A 20,679-nucleotide genomic window follows, 5' to 3' on the forward strand; every position below is an offset into this window, starting at 1 on the left:
GAGAGTGCCCAGCAAACTTTTGGGGCTTCATTTCAGTAAAGGGGGTTCCTCCCTCCTGTCCTGCTGATGGGGTCTCCTGGATTGCTGACCAATGCTGTGGGTAAACGTGAGGTGACACCCCCAAATCCCAAATATCTGTATTTACCTGAGACCTCTGGTATCCTGCATTTAGTTGTCCTGTGTAATTAGCATGTGTTTGTGATCAGTGTTCTCAGTGTCCTACGTAGCTTTCTGTGGAGCTGACAAGTGCCCAGGAGGTAGGTGGTAACCACAGCAAAAACGTGTTCGTGGTTCAGATCTGGCACAAGCGGAGTGTTGCACCGTTTTCCGAGTGTATCAGCTGTTTGCTTGTGCTGCAAGCTTCACTTGACAGAGTCCTCAAGTTAATGCCATTGCAGGAGCTTTGTGGGGTTTTTTTCCTGATGTGATCCCTGCTCCCCGTGCTGCAGCGTGTGAATTGCAGCCAGGTTTCCCTCACACCGTTCCTGTTACGCTGCCTGTAACCTCACGGGGTTCACGGCCCTCATCAGGGCTGTTTCCAAACTGCTGTTGCTGCTTCAGCAGTCTCTTGTTTCCTCAAATTTGTAGATGAAACTGGCTTTCCAGAGCACTTGGGAGAGTCACAAGAATGTGGAGTGCTGGGTGAGCAGGGGATGGAGGTGAAGTACTGATAAGCCTTTAGGGGTACTTGGTCTTAAGTATGTGGTTAGACTTGACTGAGAAAGGTGATGAAAGCCAGAAACAAATATTGATTGTGGGGTAATTGTGCTCTTGAGCAGTGAGACACCGAGTTTGTTCCAGGCTCTTGCAGAGGGGTGGTGGTTTGCCCACATGTGAAAGGTGGGGGTAGATGAAAAGGGGGGAGCTGTCCCAATTGGTGCTGCTTTTGGGACCTCGGAGTAAAGATCCGTGCTGGGTTCTGTGGCCTTTGGCTTGAGGCTCTTCACCGGGTGCTCCCGGCGCTGGGGGAGTGCAGCCAGATCTGCAGGTACCACGTGGAGGCATGGGGACAGGCTGCGGGGTGGCTGTATGGCAGAGCCTGTGTGCTCGCCTTCGTGCAGGCAGACTTTGGCTGCTGTCAGCCTGCTTCTGAAAGCTGGGCTTGGAAGTGGGGGCTGCCTGGAAGTACATTTCCCCACCCCCCCGCCCCCAACTTCTCCCTGTGCCTCGTGGGGTGCTCAGCTGGGCTGGGGGCAAGAAACCACCTGGACAAACTGCTGGTCCCTCCTGAGCCGTGGGTGCTGTGCAGAGCTCTGCTGGCACCCTGGGCACAGGCCAGAGCCCAGGCTCTTGCCCCTTGCCCTCCCCAAGCCCAGCTCAGGGTCTCAAAACTTGGAGATCAAGGCCTGTTGGCAGGCTGTGTGGGCTGAGGTGAGGCTGAACAACAGGCAGCCTCCCCTGCCTGTGACACAGCCCCGCTGCTGGCAGCACGGTGGTGCGAGCACCTGGGACAGCCCCACTGATGTTCTGCTGGTCTGTGGGGTGTAGGGCACCACCCCAACCTCCTGCCCGTGGCCTGGGTGCAGCCTGGGGAGGGAACGAGCAGGGTTTTGCCTGAATCCTGTGCCTCCTTAGCTGTAGTCACCCCAAGAAAGGTGTAAGGGGGAGAAGGGCCCCTCTTGTAGCAAAGCCAGTGTCGCTGCTGGGGTGAGGAGCGGGTGTGTGCTGCAGCAGAGAGGCTGGGGAGGGATTTCACATCAGCATGACTTGCAGTCTGCCCTGACCCTGCCTCAACTTCGCCCAGCGGCTGCTGCCATCTGGCACTTCGCTTCCCTGCACTTGCCTCTTGCTCTGGGCTGGCAGCTGGCCCGACCCACAGCTGCCCCAGCCTGGCCAGCGCTGCGCTGCTGGGAGATGCTTCAGCTGGAAGCCAGGAGGGGAACAAGGGAGAGTCAGGCTACCTGCTTGGGGAAGCTTTGTCATGCCTGACTCTTCCATGCTGCTGTAAGGGCGGTGGCAGCTTGGGCTGGTCCCTCTGAGCCTGTGTGCTGCTGGGGCAGAGCCGTGTCTTCTCTGTGCTGAGAGACAGGGGGAAAGGTGCAGCCATCAGGGTGAGGAGAAACTAAGATTTGGGCTTGACTGTGTGGGGTATTTGCAGATAAGAGTCAGTGCACAGAGGCCACAGAGCTTAAGCTGCAGCTGGCAAGATGTGTAGCTGTCGGGATGTGCTGCTGAAGGTAGGGCTGTGCCCTGCCAGGGCTTCTTGCAGCTCGGCGCCTGGCTGCTGAGCTCCGCTTGGAGCGAGGAAGGGGTGAGGCAGAGGGTTTGAAGCCGGTGTAGATCCCTGCCCATACAGTGTCCCGAGTATCCTGTCTCTGCGCCGGCTGCCAGGCTGTTCCCGTCACGCACCTCCTGTGCCCACCATGGTGTCGGTGCATGAGGGACGGGGATCCTGCACTGCTGGCTTATTTCAGCTGCAGTGCCTGTCTCTGCCTGAGCTGGACTGGCCATGGGGTTGGTAGGACGATCCTGCCCTGGAGCAGGGGCTGGGCAGGAGTCCCTCTAAGCCCCACTGCTTTATGCCAGTCCGGTGTGATCCCGGAGCTGTCACGTCAGCAGGATTTGCTTTCCCAATGCTCTGGTGCTCCACACGACCGGCTGGGCCGGTTCTGGCCCTGCTCCCCCAGGGAGCTGAACCCCTCTTTTTCCTCCCACTGCTCTGGGGGGGCTGCTGGAGGCAGCCTGGTCCTGCAGCTGCGGGAGAGGGCCCCACATGCTCGCAGGGGGCCGGAGCTGTGCTGGTGAAGATCACTCCGGGGGGATGTGAGCATGCAGCAGTCTTCCAGGAAGAGCCTGTGGCCTCACACGGCTTTTCCATGCCAGCTCCACTTCACGTGGCTGCTGGGTGAGTCATGCAGCCCAGCCAGGCTCCTCGCCGCCAGGCAGGTCAGGGACTGCAGCAGGGCTGGGTACCTCTCCTGGCTCCCTTCCCCTGCTCCCTGCACAGCCCTGGGTCTCTGGAAGAGCAGATGAGTGAGGAAGAGGAATGGGGTCTTGCTCTTTAAGGCTCAGCATGGTGCAGCTGGGCTGGTAGGATGCAGCAGGCTTAAGTGCATCCCTGGAGGGTCCCTAGAACAAAGCGAGCAGCAGAAATGTGCCCTCTCCCTCCCCAAGGACTGCCAGCCCTCCGCTGGGAATGGGGGCAATCCTTTCCCATGGCCCTGTGTCCGTCCCCCGTCCCCCCCCCTCCGCCATCCTCCCCTCAACACTGCTGTGCCCCACAGAAAAGCCAGCCCAGGCGTGCTGCGGCAGCAGTAAACAGACCAATTTTAATGCACATAACACCCAACATCACCACAGGAGGGACTCGTCCCTTCCCTTGCAACCCTCTCAGGCCATCAGCTGCAAAATGCAGCCACCCCTGGCCCTCCAGCTGCCTGCGTGGAAGCCAGCTTGGGCTGCTTCTCCATCGGCCGTGCCCCGGCTTCGGCAGCGTCCCCGCGGCTCAGTGAGGCTGTCGGGCTGGTCCAGCAGGGAGGCGCTTTTAGGCAACAGAGCGGGTGAAGGCAGGGCCCAGAGCCAGGGAGTGAGCCCTAAGGCACATCAGAGCAGGTTTGGAGAGGCCAAGACCTCCAAGAGCCGGAGCCCAGGTCCCTCTCGGCACGTGCGTCTCAGTCTATCAGAAACTTCTCACCATCCACATCTCTCCCCGCAGAGCCCTTGCGCAGGGAGGGGAAAAAATCGGAGCGGAGGAGGCGGGAGAAGTACATGAGGATCATGGCATCGAGCAGCAGGAGGTTGGCGGTGAGGAAGGCACCCTGGCCCTGCACCTCCACGTAGCGGAGGAAGTACCAGGTGAGGTAAGCCTGGGGCGCCAGGCGGAAGGCAAAGTACATCACCAGGTTGATGTACTTGTTGGCCTCGTAGAGCGCCGGGGAAGGCACGTTGCTCATCTTCAGCAGCATGCGGACGGTGAGGAAGATGTTGCTCACCTCCACCAACAGCAGCAGCATTGCTGCCACCAGGAAACGGCCCGTGATGATGAGCGAGACGAAGGCAGAGATGGCCTGGGACATACACAAACACACACAGAGCGCTGGGTCAGCTCTCCTTGCCCTGGGGGAGGCGAGCCCTTCCCCAGTAAGGTTTGGACATACGGGTGCTAATCCCCCCCACCCAGAGATCCCAGCAGCCCCCCAGGCACCTGAGCCAAAGGAAAACCAGTCTGGAGAGCCAGTTCCTCCGGGAAAACCAGTCTGGAGAGCCATTTCCCCCAGGGAGCAGTTACGCCTCCCTGCGCTGGGGAGCTAGGCCCAGCCTCCGGCTCTCCCCTTGCCCGGCGTGGCAGCCTGTCTGGCTCCCGGCGCTCGGAGCTGCCACGTCCTGCCCCGCTGGGCGCTCTCGCCTTGTTGATGCGCAGCCTACCTGGCAGTCAGGGTGAGGCAGAGGGAAGGGCTCCGGCTTGTCTTGCTGTAGCGCAGGAAACCTGTATGGGCTAAGCCCTGGGGTGTGTGGTAGCCCCCCTGTGCTCACCCCTCGCCTCCCCGGAGCCGTACTCACCATGGTGTGGTGCACCAGGTACTCCCAAGATGAGCGGGACTGATGGTTGAAGATGATGTCAAGGCTGTCGTGGATGAAGTAGCCTGTGGGATGAAGGAAAGCATTGAGGGGGGGTCGGGCTTCTGCACCATCACCTGCTGCGATAAGGGGGAGCAGCAAGGAGGAAGAGGGTGGCGTGACCATGCTCCAGGCATCGGAAATACCTCCGCCCAGGCCGAGCGTGGGGAAATGGCTGGGCCCTGGGGGCTGGCAGCCTGTGGGCTCTACGCTCATGATTAAGGCAGGGGGCACGGAGAGCTGCCCGGCCCTTGGGCGCTCATCCCGGGCCGGGTGCCGGGTGAGGCTGAAGAGGGAGTGGGCAGAGCCCAGCGGGGGGGCTGCAGCCACGGCCCTGCCTGGCTCCTTACCCGAGGAGAAGCAGACCAGCAGGTGCCCTGAGACGCTGTAGCCGTCCTGGATGTCGGAGAGCAGCTCCGGGGAGTGCCAGAGGCTGGGGGTGAGGAGAGGAGGAAGGGTGGTCAGCCTGGGTGCTGGGACGGGGGACACAAGGACCCCCCAGTGCCTCCTCCCCGGCGAAGGGGGGGGGGGGGGGGCGGAGTGCCCGGGGTTGTGCTCCCACGGGCGCCCGGAGCCCCGGTTCGCAGGGTGTGCACCGATGCCCGCCCCCCTCCCCCCCGGTACCTGAAGAGGGCCCACAGCCCGGCCAGCACGGAGTGTGCAAAAGAGACGAGGAGGTTCCGCCAGCGCCAGGCGCGGCCGGGGCGGCTCCGCACGGCGGCGGGTCGGGGCACGGCCAGGGCCGCCCGCCGCAGCGCCCCAAAAAGCGCCACGCTGCCGCCCACCAGCGCCGCCGAGGGCGCCCGCCAGCCCGGGCCCATCGCGCCCAGCTCCGGTGGCGAGGGGCTGCGGGGCGGCGATGGCCACGCCTCCCAGCGGGCCGCCCCGCCCATATGACCACGCCCCCAAATTTGGCCACGCCCCGTCAACCATGCCCGCTGCCTATTTCCCGTTAACCACGCCCCCGGTGGCCACGCCCCCACCCACAGCCCTGTTAACCACGCCCACTGTCCATTCCCGTTAACCACGCCTCCCCATTGACCACGCCCCCTCCCCGGGCCGGAACCGCACGTGTCCGTGCACGCGCGGGGCCTTGCACGCTCGTGTGCAAGGCGCGTGCACGGGTCTCGACCACTTGCTGCACCGGCGCGTCGGCCGCGGGTGCGCACGGGGTGTTGTCGCACTGTGTGCACGCAGGGCACCGCGTGTGCGTGCAAGGCGTCGCACGCGAGCGTGTCAGGCGTCGCACGCGCGGGCGCGGCACGCCTGTGCTGGGCAGCGCAGGAGAGTGGGCGCAGCTTGCTGTGGTAGGCCTTGCACCGCTGGGCCGGGCCTTGCACATCTGTCCCAGTGCAGCACAGCTGGCGTGCGCCCCGCACATCTGTCCTGGGCACCGTGTGGGTGTCCCGGGCACGGTGGGGATGCCCCAGAGGGGGGCACTTGCACGGTGGGTGCCAGAAAAACTACTTTGCACTGCAAAAATAGTCGCCAAAGTGGCCGGGACCACCACGGCCTGGGTGTGCACAGTGAGCCCGCAAGAAGATATGGGGGGGCCCTCGGAACAGGGGGGTGCTCCCTAATACCAGCACGGCGGCAGGATGAGGCTCTGTGGGCCCCGCTCACGGTGGGGTGCTGGGTCCTGCGTGGGGGTCCTGCCCCATGGCCACAGGACACTGGGCGCTGGCTGGTGCAAGAGGGGGGGGCTGACACACATCCCCCCCCCCTCCCCGGTGAGCCGGGCTCGGTGTCGCTAGATGGCAGCATGGCCACGTGGCATGGCCTGGGGGTGGCACTGCCACCGCTGTCCCTTGTCCCCGTTCCAGGACGGGGGTGGCCACCCCTGGGTGCGGGGCACGGGCCCCCTTCTATGCTATAGGTACCACCACGGCTGGCCCAGGTAATAAAAAAAATATATATAATAAAGAAAAAAACAAGTAATAAGTGATAGGACAAGAGGGAATGGCCTCAAGCTGCGCCAGGGCAGGGTCAGACTGGCTCTTAGGAAGGATTTCTTTGCAGAAGGGGTTGTTGGGTGTTGGAATGGGCTGCCCAGGGCAGGGGGGGAGTCCCCATCCCTGGAGGGGTTCAAGAGTCGGGTTGACCCAGCGCTGAGGGATCTGGTGGGGTTGGGAACGGTCAGTGCTGGGTTAATGGTTGGATTAGATGATCTTCAAGGTCCCTTCCAACCTAGATGATTCTGTGATTCTGTGATATATACACCACATTTACTAGTAGCCGTGGTTACTGATTACGCTGGTAGTTATAGTTACTGCACATACGGAGAGCGGTAAGAAGTTCATAAAAACCAGGCTTTGGTCTCCAAACCCTAGAAAATAGGCAGAATGTCCTGGACCGTAAAGAGAATGTCTGGGATTGTGCTGAGGATGAGTTATCTGACAGCCTTCAAAGTGACTATTCGATTATTTAACTCGGCCATGAAACTAACTTTTGAGTGTCCTGAAATTATAAGACTAAAAAAACACACCCCCAGGTCAAAAAGACCCCTGCCCAGGTTAGACCCTTCCCCTGAGCATGCCTAGTAGTAGAAGCGTTATGTAAGCCTTAGTATAATCATATGTTAATCACTGATCGGTATCTAATAAGTGTGTTTGGAAAAGGACTAACCTCTGATTTTTTGTGTATAAAAGGAGCATGAAAACCTGCTGCTCGTGTGCTTGATTTGTGGAAAACTCCACCGAACACCCAGGTCTGAATAAAGACAGTATCTCTCCTGAGCATGTTCAGGTCAGTGCATGAATCTGCTTTTCTGACAACAGGGGTGCTCGTGGTCCTGGGGGGTCTAAAGCAGGTTGGGGGGGTCAGGGAGGGGACCCAGGACCCTTGTCCCTGACCCTAAGGCAGCACACCCCCTGGGGTGGGTGCTCCCCCAGACTCTGGGCTGTGGGGCAGGAGGCTGCTGTGGGCACCGCCGGTCTCTGGGGGTGAGGGGGGCCCCTGCTGGCACCCCCCAACCTGGGGGCGGCAGGCTCAGGGCACCCAAACCCCTCTGCCAGGGTGCTGCCCAAGGGGACCCGGTTCCTTGTGGCACTGGGGTGCCCACCCAAGTGGGGGGCCTGGCCAGGCCGGTTTGGGGTGCCGTTAGCCCCTCTTCTAGCCGAGGCAGGGAGCATCTTCCCCCCCGCGCCCCCCGGCCTTACACACATGGTGGCGGTGGGTGGGGACGGACGGGCGCGGCCCGCGGTATTTTGTCCGCCCGCGGCCGCCGTAGCGACTCCCGGAAGTGTCTCCATGGAGACGGGAGGAGCCCGGGCCGGCCGAGGCAGTGATGGAGAAATACGAGCGGATCCGGGTGGTGGGGAGAGGGGCCTTCGGGTGAGGGGTGTCCCGGGGGCGCTCCCGTGGCGCCGGGAGGGCACCGGGAGTGGGGGAAGGGGGGGTCTTTAGGCCTTTTCACCGTGGCAGCGCGTGTCGGGGGGAGGGCCCGGGGTACGGCACCGCGGGGTGGGGTGGGAGGCCGCAGGCCCCGCTGCCATGGCAACAAGGCGCACATGTCCCGTCGCTATGGCAACGGGGGGGGTCAGCCGGCGTGTGGCACCGGGGTGGGGGAAGTGGGGTCGGCGTCCGGGCCTTGGCTGTTGCCATGGCGATGGCGTGACACGGCACTGGGTTTGAGACGCCCTGGGGGGGGATTGCAGGCCCTGTTACACTGGTGTGGGGCAGGTTGTGTCCCTCCCCACACCCCACGCTTAAGCTCTGTCCCTGTTCCCACAAGCATTGTGCACCTGTGCCTTCGCAAGGCCGACCAGAAGCTGGTGATCCTGAAGCAAATCCCAGTGGAGCAGATGAGCAAGGACGAGCGGCTGGCGGCACAGAACGAGTGCCAGGTCCTCAAGCTGCTCAGCCACCCCAATGTCATCGAGTACTACGAGAACTTTCTGGAGGACAAGGCGCTCATGATCGCCATGGAGTACGCCCCAGGTGGGTCCTGATCTCCCCCAGCACCTGCAGGTTGTTTCTTGGTAGGTCCAGGGAATGCCAAGCCCTTAGCTCTCCTTGGGTCGGGCTGCTGTGGCTGCATGTTATCGTCCTTGTAAAAATCCTATGCTTTGGGCCCCCAAAGAGTCCAAACAAATCTCTCTTGAACAGACATTTTTGTGGAAAAGGATCTGGGGGTCCTAGTGGACACCAAGTTGACCGTGAGCCAAGTGACCGAGCACTGGCACAGGTTGCCCAGAGAAGTTGCGGAGTCACCATGCTTAGAGATATTCAAAAGACAGGTCATGGTTCTGGGCAACCAGCTGTCGGTGGCCGTGCTTGAGCAGGGGATTGGACCAGATGACCTCCTGAGGTCCCTTCCAACCTCAACCACTCTGATTCTGTCATTATATGCCTTACGCCTTCTAATCATATCCAAAACAAAGAGATTTCTAACACCTCTGTTGCTGATAAGTGTGCTACCATCTGCCCTTGGCTTAGGTTTCACATTTCCCTGTGTCAGCTCTCGGCCACGCTGTTGGTCCCACAGCTCTGTGTGGGAAGGCGTGCTTTCTAACGAGATTTGCTGTGGAGTTTAAGATGAAATCAACATTTGCATGAGGGTTTGTTAAAAGTCCTACGTGAGCCCTGAATCTGGACCTCCCCTTCTTGATAGGGGCCTCTCCGTGCCACGTGGCCTTTCTTTTGCAGAACAGGCTTATCTTGCTCTGCCATCGAGGTTTAAGTCCTCCTCCAAGAGCTGTAATTTTAGCGTCTTTTCCTGCTGCCTTTGACAATATGTCAACAGTAACTTCTCTCTTGCTGTTTCTTCGTCCCACCAACTGTGCTGCCACTGTTCTCCACACAGTCTCGGGAGCATTGGAGGATGTGCTGTGTGTCCCACCAGGACATGATTTTTCCCATGTGCTTGGCTTGTTAAGATGCCGTGGCTAAATCCTCCCGGCTTTTAGGCTGGGTTTGCAGTGCCCTGTGCAGCCACCCTTGCCGATAGCCTTTTGTTGTTCTTTGCAGGGGGCACGCTAGCGGAGTTTATTCATAAGCGCTGTAACTCCTTGCTGGATGAGGATACCATCCTGCACTTCTTCGTGCAGATCCTCCTGGCTCTCCACCACGTGCACACCAAGCAGATCCTGCACCGTGACCTGAAGACTCAGAACATCCTCTTGGACAAACATCGCATGATTGTCAAGATTGGAGACTTTGGCATCTCCAAAATCTTGAGCAGCAAGAGTAAAGCCTACACGGTGAGCGGCCTGGCTTCACAGGGGAGCTACTTAGCACCATGGCAGCAGGCTGGAAACTCTGGCCTTGGCTCACGATAGTCTTTTGGAAGCTGCTGTAGGCAGCGAGGTTGGATGTAGCGTACTTGCAGTAGGCCACATCCATGTGCCATGATGCTGCTTTGCTCCTCGGAGGTTATACAGGCTGATGTCTTCATGCCCGAGTTTGCTGCAGCTCTGTGGGCTGCGGAAAGGTGAGAAAGACCTGCCTGCCCAAGCCTAAGACAGGATGCGTGGCTGGGCCCACTGGTGAGGGTAAACAGGGTTCCACCCACTGTCACAGTGGGAGGGGTGGGGTTTGCAGGCTCCTCTGACATTTGGCAACTGAATTCCTGCCTGTGCCGCGCCGTCCTGCCTTGTCTTAATCTCCTCTCTCTGCTTGAGACTTGAGTATCATTCCCCACCTGGTCTAATCTGACTAGACGTTTCTATCACGCTCACTGCTCTTGGCTCTGATTCTCTCAAGTGGTTAGGAGAAAAATGAGAGGTAATCTTTCTATGTGCAAGGGAGGTCACTGGAAAGGCAAATCCTTGTTTTTTTTAACTGAGATTGTCAGGCAGATGTTAACACCAGGGAACAAAAGCCCAGCTCCACTAAGCTTTGGTTGGTGGTGCTGTAGTCAGCCTACGCACTGGGCTCTAAACTGAGCCTTTCTCTTTCCACCTCGCTGCCCCAGTTTCACAGCATCACGATCATTTCCTTTGTCTCTTCTAGGTTGTGGGAACTCCGTGCTACATCTCCCCAGAGCTCTGTGAAGGGAAGCCTTACAACCAGAAGAGTGATATCTGGGCTTTGGGCTGCGTGCTGTATGAACTCGCCAGCCTCAAGAGGGCTTTCGAAGCTGCGGTAAGAGGAATATGGTTTCCATGTAGCGCAGGGAGCCATGTGGCCTCTTACAGAGGTGAAAATGTATGTATGCTTGGATCACTCTTCTCGCTGAGCCTGGAGGTGTGAAGGCAGAGGGCAGTGCTGAGAACTTCTTGCTCCTTTGCCTCACCTCTGACTACCCAGCCACTGTATGTCTCTCTTGTTTCCTCTCCAGAATCTTCCTGCCTTAGTATTGAAGATCATGAGTGGGACGTTTGCCCCAATATCAGACAGATACAGCCCCGACCTGCGCCAGCTCATCCTTAGCATGCTGAACCTGGATCCTTCCAAGCGGCCCCAGCTGAATGAGATCATGGCCCAGGCCATCTGCATTCGTCCCCTTCTGAACCTCTACACCGACGTGGGCAGTGTCAAAATGAGAAGGCAAGTGATGCTGCCACCTTAATGTCCCTAGGGAGGGGCTGCCACAGCCCACAACGTGTCTGACCGGTTCACTGTCTCTGTTACCAGCTCCAAAGAGAGCATTGTCCCCCTGCAGCTCCCCTGTGTTACCCAACATGTGGCTGCTGCAGGCCGAGCCTGGCCCAGTGGCCTCGTGGGCTTGTCATCGCTGTAACAGGGGACTTGTGAGCTCAGGGGGAAGCAAACTGATGACAACTCCTCTTTCTCAGGTGGTTTAAAGCACCCACTGAGGCAGTGCTGTGAGCTATTCAGCCATGGTTTATGCTGTAGCTCTGCCCATACCTTCTGTGATCCAGGGCTCTGCAGGACATCTGGGGCAGAGCTGGTGTTAAGGACTGGATTTTGGTTTGGCAGGCCTGAAAAACCCTTGGCTCCAGTGCCGACAGTGACCCACAGCCGGACAGGGGGACAAGTGAACAGCACCAGGCCGAGGGGTGAGTCCTGGCATGGTGTGCTCAACACAGCTTCATTTGGAAAGACCCTTTCCTTCGGATGACAGGGGGTCAGAGAGGCACTTGAGCTTCTGGGGAGAGGAAGTTAAGAGACATCACCTTCCCTGAGCCCTGGAGGAGTCCACCAGCACCTTGGCTTTGGGGACCAAGCAGTGCTCTTTCTCCAGCTGGCTCTTCTAGGTTTTGAACCCTTGAATCAAGTTTCTGCTGTTTCCAGCAAAGGCTGAGAACCAGCCAGCAGTGCTGAGGGGGGGATGTCCCAGTGCAGGGCAATGCCACTGGCACTGGTAACAATTAGACTAGAGCTGTCGTGATGCCACTTCCCTCAGTTCCCACGTGTTTCTCAGCCCTGGCTGGGAGCTCCCCAGCAGCCCTTTGCCAGCCTTGGACCAGTGCTGGTCTGGCTCTGCTGGCCGGCAGGCCCTGCTCTGCCAGCATTGCTGGCTCTGCTAAGCAGGCAACCCAGACTGGCTGGTGTCGTTTCTTTTCCTGTGGGAGGAGAGTCAGGGATCTGCGTTGATGATTTCTCTTTGACCCACAGGTGTTCGAGGTGGCTCAGCCAGGGCAGGAATCCCTCCTCCGTTGTCATCCATCTACACCTGGGGGAGCGGGATCACCACCCCCCTCCGCCTGCCCATGCTTAACACCGAAGTGGTGCAGGTGTCTGCTGGCAGGACGCAGAAGGCCGGGGTCACCAAATCGGGGCGGCTCATCATGTGGGAGGTGAGTGGCAGGGAAGCTGGGGCAATCGGTGGCTGTGGAAGCTTTGGATGTGTGATTTCAGAGGAGGAGATGTTTCTGCTCACTGCATAGGCCCTGGCACTGCCCCCAGGACTGCTGTCCAGTCCCGGGCATGGGTAACACTGCTAAGCCTGTAGGAAGGGGCTCGTCTGAGTTCTCCAACCCAGCTCTTGCTGCAGGAAGGTGCAGCAGTCAACAAGGCTTCTCTCTGCCAGGCTCCCCCGATGGGTGCAGCGGGAGGCCCTTCACTCCCAGGAGCCACCGAGCAGCTCCAGCCTCAGTTTGTGTCCCGTTTTCTGGAGGGTCAGTCTGGCGTGACCATCAAACACGTGTCCTGCGGTGATCTCTTCACAGCCTGCCTCACAGGTGAGCTGCTGCCTCCTGCCTTCGCCTGGCTGAGTTCCAGACCTCTCTGCGTGGCAGCTGGCTTGTGAATGCAGTGTGACTGCCTGGGGAACCTGCTCAGAGAGGAACCGGAGGGGTGCACTGGGCTGGGGTGGCACAAAGGCCTCTGTGGCCTCTTGTGTAATATCGGGTGGGGGTCAGAAACGGCAGGCTCAGTCCTCCTATGATGCCACACTGGTCAGCTTGGTCCCAGAGCTCTGCCTGGTGTGGGGAGGGCCACAGATTTGTTGTCCTGGCTGCACTGGTGTCACCTGAAGCCAGAACTGGCCTGTACAGTGGGGACTGCAGCGTGAGGAGTGTCTGGGAAGTTCAAACTTTCTCTGTCACATACTCTGTGAGTGTGACACAGACACAAGCAGTGACCAGCAGTGTCTGGCGTTGCAGTGAGAAGTCAGCAAGAGCTCCTGCAGAGCCCGTTGTCCTCAGCTGCAGGAAGGCAGGGTCTGAAGCCCCCTTAGAGTGGGCCAGGAGGTGTTCTGGCCGGGAGATAAGCAACCAGCAAACTTCATGGGCATGTGTTTGTCCTACCTCTCCGTGGTGTTTCCTGCCACCCCTTTGCTTGGCGGCTGCTCAGTCAGTGCCTCTGTGTATTTAACACCTTGACAGGAGTTAGCAGCTCCTGCGTACACAGCTGCAATAATGTTATCTCAGTGCTCTCCTATCATCTGCTGTTTGTTTGGTGAGTTGTCACAGCATATAGAGGCTGCTGCTCTCTAGAAGCTCGCTGAAGGTTTCTGGCCCCTGCAACAAGTTATGAGTCAGAGTGGGTCCAAACGGAGCCACTGTCCTGGGAGCCACAGCCAGCGCCGTGGTCTGCGTGTGCCTTGCAGGGCCTCACATGTGCCTTTAACACAACTTCTTTCTGCTTTTCCAGACAGGGGGATAATCATGACTTTTGGCAGCGGCAGCAATGGCTGTTTGGGGCATGGAAACTTCACGGACATAAGCCAGGTTTGTCGTGAGGGTGCTGGGCGTGCTGCTCCCCCAGGGTAGAGGATGGATCGTGCCTTCTGCGCCACGTGAGAGGGCTCATGCCAGCTCCAGGGACGTGCATCCCAGGCATGCTCCGGCATCTGACCCCCTCCCCCTCCTTTCCCCGTCGCTTCGGGTTTTAAAAGACCCAACCTGCCTCTCTCTTTCTCTCTCCCCCCCCTTACACAATGATCCCTTTGAGCGTGGGGGAAGTCAAGAGCTGCCTTGTGGTTGCTGTTGGCAGACACCCAGCTTGGAGCCTGCCTCCAATCACACACCTGCCTGCCTCACTCTTGGCCTGCAGCTGCCAGGGTTCACTGAGAAAAGTTATTTTTCAAAAGAGCCAGTATTTAAAGAAGAGCTGTGTGCTTCCGATTGGCTCGGATTGGCCCGTAGCTCCTTTCCAGCTTCTTCCTCGCCTGCCCTCGGATGTGGCAGCAGCCGATGGCTTCCAGCCGAGCCTGGGGACTGGTGCCATTTGTCACTGTGGTCAGCTGGCTCGTTCGTTCCTGCTCTGTCCGGAGCTGAGCTGCTCAGTGATTATTGCTGGGGAGGGGAGACCAGTTGGGAGCAACAGCCAGATCCCAACAAATGGTGCTTTTCACTTGAAGAAGATAATGAGAATGAGGCTTACTGTGGCGAGGTGTCAGATCTAACAGCAGGTCACAGCAGGGGCTGGGCGAAATGTGGAGATCCTGGTCTCTCCACACCCTAACGAATATATAGCTGATAGCTCACAGCTCCTCTGTGCGAGAGCCTTTCAGCCAGCGCATCCTCCACCAAGCCCCTGCCTGCTCAGAGCGTGCGTTAACAGCCCCTGGCACTCCCCACATGGGCAGGGGGGTGAATCCCAACCCTTTGGCTGAACCTATTCCCTCCCCAAACCGTTGTGCTGGCTGCTTTCTTCTGCCCCAGAGATGTTTGCATTATCTTCTCTGCTGTGTGCACGTAGTCTCTAAACCCTTTGAAGACTGGAACAAAAAAAAATTCTCTGCTGTTTGTGTTGGATGAAAACTGGGATGCTGCCAGTGCTGTGTTGAGGCTGGGGGGGCTGGGTGGGAGGGATGGGGTGGGAGCAGCCAGGCAGGCTGGGAGGTCTCGGCTGACGGCTGCTGCTCTTCCCCTGCCAGCCCAAGATCGTGGAGGCCCTGCTGGGCTACGAGATGGTGCAGGTGGCCTGTGGTGCGTCTCACGTCCTGGCGGTTTCCAACGAACGGGAAGTGTTTGCCTGGGGCAGGGGGGATAATGGTAAGAGATGTCTGCTTTGCAAAACGGCTTGTGCTTTCCATTGCCTGTTTCCACTCCCCTCGCTGGCCCTGCTTGCCCACAGTCCTCTCCAGCTGTGCCAGTCTAAGTGGGTGTAGAAGAGTTGCAGCTGCTTCACCGCATACCAAGGCCCCCGTGCTTTGGGTTTCACTGCCTCCTGTGGCAACAGGTCCCAGGCTGGGCTCTTGCAGCAGCTCTGTTGATGCCATTGCTCGTGGGGGTGTGCTCAGTTTGTGTGTGGCCATCAGCTGTGCCCTGCTCTGTTCCTCCTGCCAGGTCGGCTTGGGCTGGGTACCCTGGAGTGCCACAACTCCCCCCAGCAGGTCACAGTCCCGCTGGAACATGAGGCTCAGAGGGTCATCTGCGGCATCGATTCCTCCATGGTCCTCACAGTGAAGAACCAGATTCTTGCTTGTGGGAGCAACAGGTAAGAGCAGGGAGGGTCTGTGCTCCAGACCTTGCCTGCAGCCTCCTGGGCCTGTCCATCTGTGTTCAGCCCAAGAAGAGGGAGGAAGGGGCTTTAGACATCTCTGTGAGCTCCTACTCCCCAACATCACGCCGCTGGTGGTGCGGTTATGTTGGGCACGATTTGTCTCTTGGGTGCTCTGAACTGTGCTTTTCCCCATGCAGGTGTAACAAGCTGGGCCTAGATCGGATCAGCTCAGCAGAGGAGCCTTCCCCGGAGGATCAGGTGGAAGAAGCCACCGTGTTCATGGGTGCCCAGTCGGCCCCCTTGAACCAAGAGCTGATCGTGTGTGCTGACATTGGTACAGCGCACTCGGCTGCAGTCACAGGTGAGTGGGGGGGGGCTGCATTTTCACTGTCTTCCCTCCTGCCTCCATTTCCCATGGGCAGAGGCCTCAGAGAAGCTCAAGAGACACCTTGCTCCCGATGTTGGAGCTCTGTGGAACAGGATGCTCAGCACAGTAGTGAGCAAAGAGCTTCAGGGGCTCCTCGGGTGACACCCAGTTGTTTCTCTCGTCTCTGTTTTCAGCTTCTGGCCAGTGTTACACCTTTGGGAGCAACCAGCATGGGCAGCTGGGCACCAGCTCCTGCCGCAACAGCCGCGTACCCCACCTGGTTGTGGGGCTCCAGGCAATGAAGGTCACTGTGGTGGCTTGTGGCGATGCCTTCACTGTGGCCATCGGAGCAGGTGAGGCTGAAGTCCCGGTGTCCTGGGCTGCAAGTGGGCCCCGGCTTTCCTCTGCCTGCAGTCCACGTTGTGGCCAAGGCCAGCCTCGGAGATCGCCTGGGGTGGTACCAGGGAGGTGGGAGGCCCGTTTGCCAGTGAGCTCTGTGTGCAGCAAGGTGTTTATTTGCCTCTGCAGAGGGCGAGGTGTGCACGTGGGGGAAGGGAGCCAGAGGACGCCTGGGCAGGAAGGATGAGGAAACAGGAGCGCCAAGGCCGGTGCACCTGGAGGAGGCACATCCGTACCTGGTGACCTCCGTAGCGTGTTGCCACGGGAACACGTTGTTGGCAGTAAAGTGTGAGTAGAGGCTTCGTTACTCTGATTCCTGCCAGACACAATGGCTTGTGACCAGAGCTGTATACCCTGGCACATAAGCTCTGTGTTATTCCAGCCCCTCTAGAGCTGTAGATGAATAGAAATAACTTGAAGCCCATAAAAACTCCCCTTCTGCCACACCCACTGGGCCAGGGGAGCAAAGGGACAGCAGAGGCAGACTCGTGCACCCCCAGAGAGGTGGGCTGGGCAAGCTGCGGCCGGTGGGGAGCTGGTGTGCTGGCAGCCTACAGAGTATCCAAAAAGAGCAGCTCTCTAATTGATGCTGCTGAAATAGAAGCTGAGATTTGAGGCGTCGTTTTGGCTGCCGGCTTTCCTTTGTGGTTTGGAAAAGATAGCAATGGTTTTGTGGTTCTTCTCTGCTCAGACCAAAGGCAGCATCTTCGCACGGTTAAAACGTGCCCATGGCGTGACCTGCCCTTCCGTTGCCTGGATGTATGATGGGAGCCCGGCCCAGACTGCTGGAGGGGCCTTTCTTCCTCCTCTGCTGGGCTGATTATGGCCTCGGCGCTGGGCTGAGGGATTCCAGTCCCAGCCCACTTCAAGGAGGCTAATTACACCCCAGAGGGGAGGAGGCCCAGCTGACTGCCCCAGCGCAGCGGAATCAGCCGTGGCTCCCGTTCCTCCCCTGCGAGTGCTGAGCTCTCACGTGGTGTGCGCTGCCACGTGAAGGGGACAGGGAACAGCTGAGTCCCTGGGCTCGGGAACAAGTAGGGTGTTTGTCATGGGAGTAAAAGGGTTTTGTCTCCACAGGAAGGCTGCAGGCTGCTCTCCCCTTCCGCTGCCAGAGTCGCCCTGTGGCTCTGTGACAGCTGGTTTGTGGGCTCCCACCTGCAGCACCGTAAGAGCAGGGACTGAGCGTGCAGCCCCACTGCTGTCCCTCTGCACTGCCCAGTCCAAAACCTCGACCTGCCTGTCCCGGTCCTGGAAGTACAAACTCAGCAACAGCGGTGTCAGGGCAGCAGCCTCCCCTGCTCCGGCATCCCTCAGTAACCAGGGTGCAAAAAGCATTGAGAGCTCTGTAAAAAGCTAAGATCTGACTTTGGGCTTTCACACAGCTCAGTCTGCCTGGAAACCTCTCCAGAGAAAACACAGGAGCTGGTGACACGCCTGATGTCATTGCTGCTGTCAGCTCTGGCTGGGATCCGGCCCGGAGAGGCTGCTGGCACAGGCGAGCAGCGCTCTACCTTTGGGGCAGCAGTTCTGCACCGCTCTGCGGTTTCCTCCTATGGGGCCAACACCATTTTTGACTGGCTTGGGCTTCTGCCCGCTTTATCGTGAGGCCGCTGCTGCGCCCTTCTCTCAATCCCACTGCAAACACAGGAATAACTGGGAGAAGCCAGGTGTGCTGGAGAGGAGGAGGCGGAGGGCTCAAGCCTCAAGTGCCTGCATTTCCTCCTGCTTGGGCTCTGTGCGCTGGGTGTTGCCTCCTGCTTGTGCCACTCCTGAGGCCTTGCCGTGGCTTCCTGGGGTAGCAGGACAAGGGTTGTAGTGCCCATCTCTTGGGTATCTGGCCTGTGTGGCACAGGACACTGTAGCTTCATCGAGAAGCTTACAGCTTATTTTTGGTCCTTGCCCTTTGTGTTTCAGCTGCCGTGGAAGAGTCATCTTCCCAGTGAGAGGGGCCGCATCCAGCCTTGTTGTACAGGTGCTGGGGCTCCCCTCAGCCGCCTGGTACGCCTGTCCTCTCGCTGCTGCTCGCTATGGCCTGGCTCAGACCTGTGTCCCCAGGCTTGGGAGCTTCCAGCTGTCTGGAAAGAGAAAGCTCAGAACGATGGTTCACACGGAACCGGAGCTGGTCTCGCTGAATCGAGGGTCGCTATGAACCTCCAGTGCCTGAGAGCTGCTGCCACTGACGTGCCACGGGGAAAACGTCCCCAGAGCTCGGGTGCTGCCTTCAGGGGGTCACGCTGGGGCTCTGCCCCTCCCCGCTGGAAGCGCCTGTGTAGAAGGACCTGGAGCACAAGAGATTATTTCCCCCCCCCCCGCGTGGAAACTGTCTCTGGTTACAAAGCCCAGGCTGACAGCTTGGTGTCTGAGAGAGCTGTCAGCCTTTGCACCGCAGTGTCTGGACTTAGGGCCCCAGGCACTGCACTGGGTGACTAAGTGCAAACCTCTTCTCTAATTAGAGAAGTCTGTCCTTTCCCATCCCCCACTTAAAACGTTTCACCCATTTGTTGAGCTGTTCATCACGCTTTGAGGGTCCTGGCCTGCATGGCTGGCTGAACCCGGTGGGAGCAGCCTCTCTGCGGGGCACAGCCCGGCTCGCTCTCCAGAAATGCTGCCTGGAGCTTTACAATTAGAGACTCCCCTGGCCCCAGGAGATTACTGGCAGATCCCCCAGCTGACATTTGTCCTCAGGCCCCTAAATCCTGCTGCTGACCAACTCGCTGGCTACGAGCTGAGCTAGCGGAAGGCAGCAAAACACAGTGAGCAATTGTCAGTAATTGAAGTTTTTTAACTCGGATCTCTCCAGGAAGATGATGAGTTTCCAGCAGGGATCCTTTCTGCAGGCAGGAGGGGGCATATCACTGTGTCACAGACAGGAGATACATTTTTTTTTTTTATCTCCAGAAGAGTAATTTCCTTTCCCTTCCCTTTCCCTTCCTTCCCTTTCCTTTCCCCATCCTGTACAAAGGCACATCTTTCAGAACCTCACTGACATTAAATCACTCTCATTTACTTTTGGGTTTCTGTCCTCTTTTCAAGGAGGGAGACCTCGCCAGGCTCTGCTAGAAGCTGCCTCAGCCCTCTGTCGTGTGCTGGGTCATGAATTCCTGCAAGGCTCCTGCTCTTCCCGCTCTCGCCTCCCAGGCCGCACCGGGGGAAGGGCGCAGGTCCCGTCCAGCCGGGAAAGGTGGGTGCAGCCCTGGCTGCAGACACAGGCTCCCTTTGGCTCCTGCCAGGGTGGCTGGATGGGTTTTTCCCCCCCGCTGGTTTTGTTTCTTGTGGAGCTGCCTTGCAGGCGGTTACACCCTGCTATCCCAGGAAGCTGACTGGAATTCAAAGGCTCTGCCAGGCCCCTGGCACTCGCCTTGTGCTGAAGGTTACAGGGACGGCTCTGGCAGCCCGGTGTCGGCGAGGGGAGGGTGTTCTCTGCTCCCAGACCGACCTGGGCACCAGGTAACTGCAGGGCTGGGTTAAATCGCCTTGGAGACCCCCGGGCCACTGCCTCTCCTCCCTGTGCTGAGCTGGTGGCAGCACCAGCTCCTACAGCAACAGATTTCTCTGTTCTGTGTTGTGCTCAGCTCTCAGGGCTCCCCTCGCCCCACACCACATGCAAACACCTTCCCATAAGAAGGGGCTAGTGTGCTGCTACAGCCCCGCCAGGCAGGACAGAGGTCTCTGACACCCTTTGTCTCATCAGTGGTGGCACCAAAATGCCACCACACCGGGGGACGCGCAGTCTGGAGGGCTGGGCTCTCCCTGCTCCGGCTGGGCTGCCAAATCCCGGGCGAGTCCCCTGGCACCCTGTTACAAAAGGTCTCCAATAAACAACGAGCCCTCCGCAACTATTCAGCAGCATGTTTGAATGCTTGTCAGAGTAGAACAAAACACCGCTTCCTAGGGTTTAAAGACAACCCAAAACACTCTGTCACTTTCTAGGGTTTATCGACAACCCAAAACGCTCTATCACAGAACAAAACACCACTTCCTAGAGTTTAACAACACAAAACACTCTATCACTCACCTAACAAGTGACTCTCAACCTTGAGGAACATCTCAGGGCAGTGTCCCGACCCAGTAACCTCAAGGAGTTTCCTTGGGCAGCGTCCCGACCCAAGAGGAGAGTCCTCAGCCCGCAGAGTGCTGCTCCAGGGGAGGACAAGCTCAAAATGGCCCCCCAAGGGACTCCATTTATACCCAGATGAATCTGATCTGTGGTCAGTATTGGCCATCATTGGCCAAAGGCCCCAAGTACTGTGAAGCCCTGAGAAAAGGGCAGTCAATAGCTGCTACACTTCAGCAGCCAAGAAGCCCTATTTTCATTGGGTGGGTGCACCTACCACACACCCCCCTGCTCCCCATGGGATGTTTTTATGGCTTAATAATGCCTTTGCATGGCAGTGCCGGGGGTGGAGGTGTCACTGGCTCGAATATCAGGACCCTTTGCTTGGGACAGGGGAAACCAGTATGGACCAGTATGCTTTGTGCTGGGCCAGGGGCTCACTGACGAGGGCTGGAGCCCTTGGGATTTTGCAGCCTGTGCGCTCCGAGTTCAGCTGTGAAGCTCA

At 58.7% G+C, this 20,679-nt stretch overlaps 2 protein-coding genes across 6 annotated transcripts; one reads left to right on the top strand and one right to left on the bottom strand.

Annotated features, from left to right (window-relative positions):
• The first annotated feature begins 11 nt into the window (after positions 1-11).
• Positions 12-19,943, top strand: NEK8 (NIMA related kinase 8). 5 transcript variants are annotated; one of them, XM_074844815.1, is made up of 17 exons: positions 12-96; positions 3,656-3,795; positions 7,206-7,302; positions 8,291-8,496; positions 9,526-9,758; positions 10,510-10,704; positions 10,838-11,046; positions 11,440-11,519; positions 12,079-12,260; positions 12,494-12,644; positions 13,558-13,634; positions 14,786-14,903; positions 15,198-15,348; positions 15,552-15,715; positions 15,916-16,074; positions 16,250-16,408; positions 18,035-19,126. In XM_074844815.1, the coding sequence occupies exons 3-17, from the start codon at positions 7,295-7,297 to the stop codon at positions 18,061-18,063; spliced, it is 2,121 nt and encodes a 706-aa protein (XP_074700916.1). In that variant the 5' UTR covers positions 12-96; positions 3,656-3,795; positions 7,206-7,294; the 3' UTR covers positions 18,064-19,126. The 5 variants fall into 5 exon arrangements, with proteins under 5 accessions (XP_074700916.1, XP_074700917.1, XP_074700914.1 ...); XM_074844816.1 differs by lacking the exons at positions 12-96; positions 3,656-3,795; positions 7,206-7,302 and adding an exon at positions 7,808-7,890 and having other exon boundaries at positions 10,510-10,641; XM_074844813.1 differs by lacking the exons at positions 12-96; positions 3,656-3,795; positions 7,206-7,302; positions 18,035-19,126 and adding exons at positions 7,816-7,890; positions 19,154-19,943.
• On the bottom strand, positions 3,245-7,193 carry TLCD1 (TLC domain containing 1). Its single transcript, XM_074844835.1, has 4 exons — positions 5,182-7,193; positions 4,908-4,990; positions 4,501-4,583; positions 3,245-4,007 (listed from the first exon to the last, which is right to left on the bottom strand). The coding sequence occupies exons 1-4, from the start codon at positions 5,448-5,450 to the stop codon at positions 3,612-3,614; spliced, it is 831 nt and encodes a 276-aa protein (XP_074700936.1). The 5' UTR covers positions 5,451-7,193; the 3' UTR covers positions 3,245-3,611.
• Positions 19,944-20,679: the final 736 nt, after the last annotated feature.

Source organism: Strix aluco, chromosome 19 (genome assembly GCF_031877795.1).
Source record: "Strix aluco isolate bStrAlu1 chromosome 19, bStrAlu1.hap1, whole genome shotgun sequence".
Lineage (NCBI taxonomy): Eukaryota > Metazoa > Chordata > Aves > Strigiformes > Strigidae > Strix > Strix aluco.